The following is a 12,330-nucleotide window of genomic DNA, read 5'->3' as shown; positions in this document are numbered from 1 at the left end:
AAAACCTTAAATTAAAAAATACAATATTTTTACGTAATTCTAATTTTAAATATTTTATTTGTCGAGAAATATTGTTCGGAATATCGTAAGAACAATCATTTTAAACTGCCTAATCTTTACCATTAAGTAAATACTTTTTTTTTAATAACTCATTTAATGCAAGCTTTAAATAAGTGACTTCAAAAGTAACAAGCATCCCAAAAATATTCTAAATATACGATAGCGCATTCTATCCACGTCCTTAGGATTAACACACCGCAATTTGATAATAAAATGTTACATCGATAACAAAAATTGCAAAGTCCTTGATAGTAATTCATAATTAGAACGTGAAGATAACGAGTTACGCAACGTATCAGTTAGATTAGATAAAGCAATTATCATTCGAAATTGAATTCGTTTACAGTAGAGTCTAGACGGATGTAAATATATACTATCCCACTGCTGGGCACGGGCCTTCTCTATTACTGAGAGGGATTAGGCCTTAGTTCACCACGCTGGGCTAGTGCGGATTGGTAGACTTCACAGACCCTCAAAATTCCTATAAAGAACTTCTCAGATGTGCAGGTTTCCTAACGATGTTTTCCTTCACTGTTAAAGCAAGCGATAATTCACAAAGAATACACACATAATTTAAGAAAAGTCAGAGGTGTGTGCCCTTGGGATTTGAACCTGTGGACATTCGTTGGCGGACGTAACATCACCTTAATATGAAAGCATTTTTTCTTTAACGTGAATTGCTGGATAGATTTTGATGATTCACGTAAGAATCAATAGTGAAGTCAAAAAAGTAGGTTTAAAAAACTACACCACATGAATACGATTCTTCCATATAAGCTATATAACTGGGTATAATTATAGTTTATTTTAGTAACAATGTACTTATTCTAACTAGAGCAGCAATAATAAAAACATGAGTAACATAAAGTATCAAGCTAGTTTTTTTTAATAACCGTCTCCTAATTACAGATTAAAAAAATGAAACTACCAAACGCATGTCACGCTCTTTTGACTGCGTTTAACCTCCAAGCACACAAAATTAAATTACCGTATAATATGCAAAAGAAGAAAGGTCTTTGCCGCCATTAAATAAAGTGAAATAAAGGTTAGCGTTAAATATTTTGTAATCACGTGACCACATTATAATGCATTAGTGTAAAGTACTTTGCGAAAAAATATTTGAAGAGCATAAAACCTCATTAGGTGGGTACACTGCGCAATAAAAAATAAGGCAATATCCAGTGTCATTGTTTTTAAACAAGACCATAAATTCAGACATGCTTGTAATTATTAAAAAAAATCTACCATCAGTCTTTAATACAAATACAAGAATGAACACTAAGACTTTGCATTTTTCTATATTATGTGGAAATAAAAACTATTATGTCGTACTACAGCAATGAAGATGTAAAGTTTCATCTCTTCACGACATCGGCATTAGGTACCGGGATTACTTAGAAACCAACGTTTTTGAGTAAGTGTTGCGCAAATCTACGGACCAGATTTAAGTACAAAATAATATATTCTGTTCTTCAGGTTTTTTTCATAAAAAAACATATATCTAACTTAGATATGTCATCACGTCAGTAACTCAAGTGTTATGCAAACTATTTCTTACCATCGTACTCTTCATCTGCACTAATTAATCAGTTCAAGGTATTGTCTTCCACTTCTTGAAAATACCATTGAATTAACTATTAAAATGTCAGGCTCTTCAATTATCATAACCAAGGACAGCGTTCCTTGAATCATGAGGTTTTCCGTCAGTGCATGATGACACGAGCCGTGATCCGCGGCGCAGTCCCGTTACCACCAAGAATCTCATTCAGATATAACGGGCTGCGTCCGCGCCGACGCCCCATTGGCTGCGCGGGACGTGCCCGTGTAGCGACTCGGTAGTAAACGATATCAAGAAATAATAATATATTTATTACATAAAAAACAATTTTGTTTATTACAACAAAAAATAACGATAACTAACAAAAATCCGTAGAGTAATAACCTGTAAAATATACGACCTTTTGCAATGTTTTCAACTTTATGGCATTTCTTTATTATTTACTTGTCTTAGAGAGCTTATATTTAGCTTCTAAACTCTAAAGACATCATCTAGTCTAGTAAAGAAAACCGCTCTACATAAAGCCAGAGACAGATCTCACTATCTAGAATGTAGACGTCCCGTGTTTCCCAGACCCTCCAGAGCTCCCTAACCTAACCCAACTTATTTGCTGTACAGTTCTCCGCGCATGCGCCTCGCGATCGTTCACGGTAGAGTAAACATATTGCCACGTTCGGCCATTAACATTTCTTATTACGGTCTGTTTGGGTTATATGGTCGAGTAAAACTTAATTTGTCCGTTGGAGCCAATGTTTGAACCAATGTGTGCAGTGAGGCATGAGGAAAACATTGGTATTTTTTTTATGATGGGTATTCCGCCGCCCTTTAGAAAATCACTCATATTACAGTGTCATTCTTTAATATTAATGAAGGAAACAAAAATCACCAATTATATTTATGAAATATTTTATTATTGGAAATAAATTGTATAGAAAAACAGTGACGCTTTTCTAAATCACCATCATATAGATCTAAATGTATGTAAATTATCATCTTGAAGGATTATAAATAGACAGAAATACGTCTTTCAAATTTCAAATTACCGAACTATACAACACTGAGGTATTTGGTATTTAAAATCCTACATATCGCCATCCAACAACATAGGCGGTTCTTTCTTCAGTAATAAAAAATTCAATTATTCATTTAATAGTTCAAAATATTCACCAAACGACTAACATAAATTACATTAACGCCTAACCCAAAACAAGTTTACATCATTATACGAACAGTTCGATAATAATAACGCAATCGGCATCCAAGGAGTGGCAAAAGGATTTTATTATACGTCGCGAAGTACTCTGGTAATGGCTTCGTAGAAATTGTTGAGGAAACCTGCTAACTTCAAGGCTGTTGCAGGAAAGTTCCAATATTAAACTTATAAAGGCATTTATGAAACTAACTTTTGCTCGCGGCTTCGCCCGCGTGAAGGAGATGTCTGAGATAAAAATCCCACTATAGACTTTCCCTGGATATAAAGTAGCCTATAAACTTCCCAAGGTCTTAAACTATCTCTATACCAAATTTTATAAAAATCCGTTTAGTAGATTTTGAAAAAACGATAACATACAGACAGACTGAAAAGGGGACTTTGTATTATGAATTATGATATTATGTATAGATCTCAATGACAGTGTTAATTGTTACAAGGGTATTATATTGTTCAACACGATTCGTAACATAAAATACACATATTAAGAAAAAATCAATTATGGATAAATGTTAAAAATACAATGTTATTTATGAGGCAATAGCCTCTCAATATAATTGGAATGAAAAATAAGTATACGCGAATCATCACATCTAAAAAAAGAACCTTAAATCCGGCATATATAAAGGTAAAAAAAATCAAAACAATAACGGATGCATGCACTAATCTTCTTGAGTCATAACTAAACTATTAAAAAAAAATGAAGTCACTGACCAGACAAAACTGAAATGCCTTTTAACCTCTTTTTTAATAGTAAGCGGTAATGCGATGCCTCTCTCAATGCAGATAGTTAAAGCTTTCTTAATGTTAACTCTACGTACTTTACCACTTAGCTATGTCACAATATCCATTAAGGCACTGGGTGTGTCAAGGAAACGCAGACGACAAAGCAACGACTTCGGCTAGTGTTCAAGATTAGCAAATCCCTTGCAGATATTACTCATTTTAGCAAATATTCTTTGATGGTTTCGAAGGAAGTTAATAAATTTCGCATTAAAAATGTTTAATTAAAATTAACGTGTAGGTTATTGCTTTGAAGTTTTCGATTTGTCCAATTATGTTGATAGGTTATTGTACCTATAAACTTTGGCTTCGCTAAGCATCTCTCATTCGACGACATTTGAAATTCGCTTGACCACCGGTGCAGTATAATCAGTGGCAAGAAAAAACATGAAGTATCATTAATTAACCATTTAATAAAATCCTTTTACGGTAATAGCTTATTGTTTTTTATAGAAAAATACCAAGCCTGCGTCACGAATTGTTCAATTAACCTTTTAAGAAAGGCCCTTTATATCCCCACAATGGAATGTAATGATTACCGTGCCTTTACTTTCGGTCTGATGTCTGACTGCATTTTCCTTATAAGATACAAGCAAGCAAACCATTAAAGATAAATGATTCTTAAAGGACTGAACGAGTTAAGCAAAGGTGTTGGTTTTGGCAGTTGCAGTGGTACCTAGACTTTAACTTCCGAGATTTCTCATCTGTATCCAATTATATTTTCCACTTATAAGTTTCAGTATAATTGCATTGTCCACTTCCTCTGCCTGCATGATCATAAGCGAAGTTGATCATTTATCATCTCCACCTTCTCTTTCAGTTACCTCTTGCTATAAAAGTACTTCATTAACAGCGATTTAATTACTATCCACCATAATTATGTATTAATAAAAGATAAATTCATTGAGCAACAAGGAAGTAACACCAAATCACAATTTGTAAATTAAAACATACTTAAAAATAAGTATGTTCCAATTATGCAATATTACGCTTATTTGAAAAAATATATTACAAGCTAATTTCTTCGAAGGGGTAAACAAAGAAGAAACCAGTAAGAAGATTCTTGAAGCAGTGACTTTAGGTCTTAAACTATCTTTTATCTCGAGATCAAACGATCTCGAGATAAAAGAACAGAGATTCTAATTCCAAGTAATATAAGTATGTTTTCAGACCCAAAATCCAATCCAGAATCTGCTTTAAAATGTCGCGTGCTAAATCCAGAGGTACAACTCATAATAGCACAGGTTACACAACCTTATTCGCAAAACTAAATCGCAATAACATTTTGAATATTACCTCCGCTTATCTAGCTCTATTTACTGTTTAATAACGACGCAATAAAAATCATTATTATGGTCATAAACTGTAAACTATTATAATGGCTCTTGGATTACAATTTACGACGTAACCTCTCTGATGGAATAAACACTAACTTTTATAAGTCGACAAACTTATATTATAGAAAGATATTAAGTGCAATTCAAATGGTTGACATTTGGTCACCAGAATTATGCTCCAAAATAAGCGACTATTTTGGGTTTGTCGCCATTTGTATGGTGGCGTGGGTACTCTTCCTCCAATAAAACTGTAACTTTAGTTTCTTTCTAAGAGTACCAAGAATAAAACGATAAAATAATTTCATACCTTGATAGTAACTATTAAGAGTAAATCAACCAACATTTACTAACCAATTTTCTTAAAGATAGAGTAATCTACGAAATCTAAACAGTAGCATTTTATAATGATTTTCATATTCTTTCATTTACGTCCTCGACTTTCGACCTAAGTCACTCTAGACGTTGGTAATTAAGTTAATTGGGTACACGCCGTGCAGGGTCAAGTCGGCGGCGTCTAGACGCAAGTCATTACTAGGCTCCTTGTTAATCCGTAGATACTATTGTTCTTTCTATTTCTATAACCAAGCATCATACATACACCAATGTATTGCCTTCATGTATTGCGCATAACATTGCTTAATTTCTAAAACCCACATGCGTACCGTAACGTCATTAATCAATATACGAGAGATCATCAAATTAATTAGAAAAATAATTAGCTTACATAAACTATTAAATGATTTTATGTTAGCCTTCCGTTCCATTTAATATCTCGCCAGTTGCGCAAGTGGGCCGGCAGCGATGACCGTGGATTAAATGAACACAGTTAAGAAATCATGTGTGAACGTTAGCGTTTTTTTCAAGAACATCGCGAAATGTTAAGCCTTAATTATGATGAGTCATACATTATTTTGAACAGGTTATTATCAATAATGAACTACTGTTAAGTAATATGGATATCGTTATTAGCATTTAGAGCATGACGCTAGTCTGAGAAATTAAGTATTTGAGTTCCATATCGAGTATTTAGGTCAATATAAATTCAAATACAACAAAAACTTGCACTCCATCCCGATTTTCCATCCACCACTGCAACCAGCGACACGCATTTTCTATCACCGAGGAGTGAAGTAAGGTGACCATTATACCTTCAATCTCACATCAGTCCAATCCGAGATCTCGGCATAATCGATTAGATTGATCGTCTAATGTAAGGATTAATGGATTGATAAGGATCATATTTTGTAAAACCTTGGGCCAAGGCTAGGCTTGACGTCAAATTGATTAATGAAATTCATCTAGCACTTCTCATATTAATTACCATTGGTGTTATAAATTGCATAAACATTTTCCTAATGTAATAAACGTAAAGCATGTCACACCATTAAGAGTAGGACAAGCCACATGCTAACTAATTGGACATAAACTCAATGATTTATAACGAATCAAGATTGCATTAGTTTTGGATTAAGTTTTCGACTTTAGTGTTTTAAATGGTTTGATTTCAAACACTAAATACTCAAGTTAAAGAACGTATGAACAAAAAGTTTTCAACTTTTATAAAGCCTAAGATCTAGTCACACTTCTCTGGTTAGCATCAAGTCAGAACAGAATCCTTATCAAACCAACGTGATATTAAAATAGTATGTCTCGACCGCTCCCAGTGATCATCCTGAGCCGAGGTTTGTAACCCGTTAGTGGCTTGCCCTCAGCATGTTCGTTTCATTTTTTAATGGTTGCAAACGCCTCATCCAAAAGTTCGGTGTATTTGTATAAGCCGACTCTTGTCAATCTAACAAACGTACTACCTATAATGGTCAGGTTAAAAAATAAATAAATCCGATAATTAAAATACTATTTTTCACAATTAACTGTCAATTTCTTTTAATCGTTTGAAATATTTTAAGCCTTAAAGTAGCTTGGGAATTGTGTTTTTTTTTTTACATTCTAAAACGCCAGCCGTATGAGTTAAATTTACGAGAGAGATCATTCCATCCATTTTGCTGTTTTTATCATCTTAAAAAAAACAAAGCACTATCGTTTTAAACGATGACAAATTATGTGCTGATTGTTCAAGCGTCGATTTTATTTTAGTGATAAAAGACATTGACGTCGTTAACACAATAGTAAAAACACAAAAAAAAACATGCTTAAAATAGTGAACCCACTGTCACGACACAGATTTGAATGAAACATACAAAAAGACAAGCAAAAAGTTAGGTATTTAGCATTCGCCTGTCTAGGTCGAGATTGTGAATTAGTTACGTTTAATAATGTCAAGTTGGAAGCTAAATAGATATTTAGTAAACAAGTCGGTCACTGAATCTTGTGACATAAATAATCACTTATATATCAAAATCTGAGAAACTTTTATGCAAAGTCATGTCTCGATGGGGTAAGCAGATGTTGATGATATAACAGACAGAACGTCAATACACATTGTTTATTCCTTTCGCATACACGATCATTATAACTTTTCACAAACTTTCCATCTGCTATGGTGGGAAGTGGACAATTAATATTTCCAACTAATCCCTATTCTATTTAATTAATTTCGTTACGCGATAAAGACAAATTAGTTTTCCCTGAGACTCGCTGTGCTTCACCGCTCGGTCTTATAAAATCCGTGCCACTGCTGATGGTTTACAAGAGTTGTAGTGGTGTAAGGGCGGTAAAATCTCTGTAATCACCTTAATCATGTAACCTTACTTTGTTGTAGGAAGAACCACGAAATTATTCTTTTTTATTTATATTTTTGCCTACGGTATTTTTAGTACTAATCGATATTTGAATAATACTGGCGGTAAAAAACTAATAAACCTACCTTCATAATGGTTATCGTCGTCGTCGTTGTGGTGAGCGGTGCTGATCTGGCGGCAGAGGTCCTCGTACTCTGCCCAATAGGCGGCGAGGGCGGAGGGATCCGGCGCGCGCGGCTGCAGCGGCAGCGCCATGCGGACCTCGGGAGACTCCTGAGGAGGAAGGAAAAAAAAGTTCATATATGTATACATAGGAAAAATATTAAAAAAAGGAAAAGCATACAAGAATTATCGATGGGCTTAGTCGATGTAAACAATGTTTTTAGTGCAATTGCAAATGTTATTTATAAACATGTATCACTACTTCCATTTGTAGCATCCCTATTACAAAATAGCCTTAGTCCAACAATAGATTTGAAAATGAGAAAACACAAACAATAAGCCAGTAGCAATCTTCAATCATTCATTAGTAAGATAAACACAAAAAACATAGACAAACATGTCCCAAACAATGATAAATCCGTAAATAATAAGAACAATCACAGTCAGAAATCACATTATCTTCATACAATGATACCGTGAACCACACAAGATTTGCGAAACGAGCATTAGTCAATGCTTTCAAAACACAATGAGCATTCGTTGTGAAACGTTATTATAATACACATTTATCTTAGATTTATGTGAGCTCTGGAATTGTCTTAATTATGTTGAGTTAGGTTAAGAGATAGAGCTATAGATAAAGTTGAATGCGATGTTGAATGTTTTATAGTAAAGTCAAAGAAATCTTATCATAAACACTAATAAAGTCCAAAAGCGGCTTAACAGTCATCAGCTATTCTAAATTCAAATTTTAAATAAAATAATAATTCTATCATAAAATCGTTTTAATCCAATCCGCGATACTACAATTAATAATAACTTGTTATATAGGCTTGTATAGGTAGCCTACATTGCAATCAACAATGTCTCCATAATCAAATATTTTTTTTAGGCACAACCTGTACCCTCGTCCGCTCGGATCGTGTTGATACTGTCTACAGAGCGGTTCTACTTTATTACTTTTGAAACAGATTGCCATAATAAATGAAGTGCCGTCAAGAAGCTTGCTCGTGCGCAACCAGATGAAGGATAACGCAAGTAAAGCTGTCATGTCATGTTAACTCAAAAGCCACGGGTATAATAATCTTACTTCATATATTAATGAGAAATTTTGTGAAATGTTTGGATGTTTGTATATTGTCAGAATTAAACGCAGCATTTGGATAAAATTTGTCACAGGAAGAGACCGTTTCCTGGATTAACACATATGCTACTTTTTATCTCGGTTATTTGCTCCCATGACAAATAATGGCATTTTTAACGATTGTTTAAAATTAAATGTGGTGGCGTATTAAATATTTTTAACCGACAGGGAAAGGCTTTGCAGATGAGCAAAGCCGCATGAAACACCTAGTATAATTGTAAATACATTATTGACTGTCTCTTAATGAGGAAATTTATACTTTATACTACACTTTATATTATACTTAAGCTTCAGCCCTAAATGAGCATTTAGAGCGCAGAAAAGTTGTTATATAAATTAATCAAACAAATTTATAACTTTGAGTATATAGCATTTACAATTTACATACATTGTATACATGCAAGCTACTATAAATAATGCGGTCCATAATTATATTTTTTCTAAAACTGAAGCTTGTATTTAAAACTGGCTATGGCCTGGGAGGTTTTGGATGCCATTTCCAAACCGGACAACACATGTGGGATTTTCTAATACGATTTATTCGGGATTAGACCGCAAAAGGGACTGATATCTTCTCCTGACACCATAATACGAGGGTCTCCTCAGTGTAACATTGACTTTAATGTCCTTCAAACCGAAATACAACAGAAAAATCCTTACTAATTTAAGAACATTATTATGTCAATTCGTGACGCGCGGCGGTAATAATCATTTCAAAAACTGGTCGCATTAACGTGGAAAAGCAAAAACAAGCGAAATGCAACTTTCTTACCAACATTTCAGTAACCGGATCCGTCAAAGCTAAAAATTATTTTGTTTTGTGAGCATTATTTCTTACCGCGAAATTTTTATTTGTTTCAACCAATTTTTGCATAACTTCGCAAAATGTTAATAAGATATTGCGGACTATCTTTGAATGTCTCAATTTAATGACTGTGATTGAAGTATATATTAGTAATTAAGGCTAAAATATGTACTTAATTAAGCACTGCAGATGCCTATCTGAATGAATATAAATAAACAACAAAGATACACACGCCATTCGCTAAATACTCACATAATCCAACTAAGCATGCGCATACCACGCCCTATCAACTCATCAAACAACCTTATCGGATGACGTCGGCGTCCATTGCAAATACTAGATAACGCAAGGCCACACACCTGATGTCACGTGTGTGCAACAGTGTATAGGATATGTAAACAGTCAAGTAAATAGAGGCAAATCCAAACAAGAAAATGCCAACCGATTTAAGTAACCTTGGAGTTATTTAGCCAGTAGAATTTGGGAGGTAGAATACAGAAAATCAAGTTGAAGCTAGAGATTTGGTATTGCGTATAATGCGTTTGCGGCAAACGACTCGTCAGGAGATCAAACAGACGCCATATCACATCAATCGTCCATAGTATCCCGGAAGTTGAAAATAGAAATTCTATTTAAACCGTACACGAGTCATTCTTGCCACAGATTAAAAAGCGAAAGAGGACCGAGCGACCTAAGTCTTTAGATATAACACGAGCATATCAATAAGTTACCAAATGCCATTTCCGTTTTGTCTTAATATTCCACTCGACTATTTCCAATTAGGCCCTTTCTTAACTGAGGAAGCTCACAATCGGTGCATAGTAATCACTTGCTCCTTGTTATTCATTATACAAAATATCAGAAACATCCGACGCCGTTTCCGGAGCACCCACGCGATAATGTCCTGTATAGTCAAGGACTTTGGACTTTTGTCGTATAATTTAGTTAATATTGAAATTAAATTTGGTGTAGTTGAAAATGGTACTCTAAAGCTATTAACGGAAAAACGTGAATTGCGTCTGAACATTTTAGCGAAAGGTTTGGATAATGTCGTAGTCGGTAGCCTTATCAATGTAGACCTAACAGCTAAAGGTAATCCACCTAAATCATGACATAAATCTAACTGAAATGATACTTGACTTAATACCATAGAATTCCAAGCAAAATTTATTTATAATACTTCCAAGCCATTTTATAAAATTTTTCGATTCTACGTACGTCATTAAACTAACAAAGTGAATAAAAATACACCTAAAAAGTGATAAAAACTTATCGGGCATAATAACCATGGCCGCCAAAGTATCTGCACATAAATTTCCATATCACTAAATGAAGACACGGTGCGCAAAAATAACTTAGCAGTGAATAGGTACCAAGTTTTATTTATGTGCTTAGTAAATAAAGAAATTATGGTGCTCTTAAAGATGCTCAGGCACCGGACTAACTAATTAATCTTCTCCCCTCCTCCCATCCTAAGAGGGTTCCTACTCCTTCCCCTACATTCCCATTCCCCAGATATCCCCTACCAACTTTCCTCATGAGCCCTACAGCCGTTAAGCCGGGGCATTCTATTATCCCATTCGCAAGTTTCCCCCGGAATTGACAGCGGGGTCCGATAATAAAAAAAAACTTAACTAACCAAAATTCAAAAAAGTAAAAAACAACAAATAACCAAACAACAACAATCCTAGGACTCTAAAAAGTTATATTTGCTAAAGGCCAAGTAACAGGTAGTGGTGGCTGTTCTACAAGCTTCATCATTATAGAAGCTAAAAATGAAACCACTTTCCAATTTACCTTGCTTCTCTAACATTATCCGAAAAGAACAAAACAAACCAAGAACAAACTTAACATTTCCTTTCCTCTTCGCTTGACATGTCTATATCATGTTATTTGACATAACCAAGTCATCGTCCCGGAATGTCGTACAAGTGAATATTAAACACATAATTTTGTAGGCTTACTATTAATCCACAATAAACACACGTAAGCTGGAAGGTGAATGTCGCTCTTTCCTTGAAAGCGTCCGATTTGCATAACTTATCATATTTATACGAACATTCCGAAGATGCTCATCATTTTAGTATAAACGTTAGCGATGAGGAATGTACTCTTCACGCAGTTAATTTGAACCTTATTCCTTCAAAGTAAATGAATTAATAACTGCGTCATGACATTTTTAATTGAATTCGAAATTCAAATTTTATAACATAAAAAGAACATTTTTAATTTCAATGGATTCTTTCTGAATGTTCTTCATGTCACAGAATGACAAAGCTATGAGAACAACTGAACGTATAATTAGCAAGACAGTTACAACTACGTCACTGATATGAATCAAACAAAAAAAAATATCTTTGCACCTGACAACGTTTTATTCCTTATTATCTTTACAGTGGATACAATATGATATAAATTAATTATAGTTGCAAACGTCACTATATGATTTATGCAACAATGTGTTAGTAAATTACGAGACAGACAACATAGCAGGATCATATCCTGGTATGGGTTAACTCCCTATCAGCGGCGAAGAGTGAAGTTTTCCGAAAGGCAACCCGACACAGCACAT

At 34.3% G+C, this 12,330-nt stretch overlaps 1 protein-coding gene across 6 annotated transcripts in view; it reads right to left on the bottom strand.

Annotated features, from left to right (window-relative positions):
• The window catches only part of LOC115440763 (rho GTPase-activating protein conundrum), a 123,482-nt gene that overhangs the window by 58,296 nt on the left and 52,856 nt on the right, over nucleotides 1-12,330 (bottom strand). For all 6 annotated transcript variants that reach the window (XM_030165204.2, XM_030165203.2, XM_030165201.2 and 3 more), the window contains one exon: nucleotides 7,773-7,920. In XM_030165204.2, coding sequence (XP_030021064.2) covers nucleotides 7,773-7,920 — 148 coding nt within the window. The remainder of the gene's footprint in view (nucleotides 1-7,772; nucleotides 7,921-12,330) is intronic.

The sequence above is a fragment of the Manduca sexta genome, chromosome 25 (assembly GCF_014839805.1).
Source record: "Manduca sexta isolate Smith_Timp_Sample1 chromosome 25, JHU_Msex_v1.0, whole genome shotgun sequence".
NCBI lineage: Eukaryota > Metazoa > Arthropoda > Insecta > Lepidoptera > Sphingidae > Manduca > Manduca sexta.
Note: the sequence above shows the minus strand (reverse complement) of the source record. Positions and strands in the feature narration are given on the sequence as shown.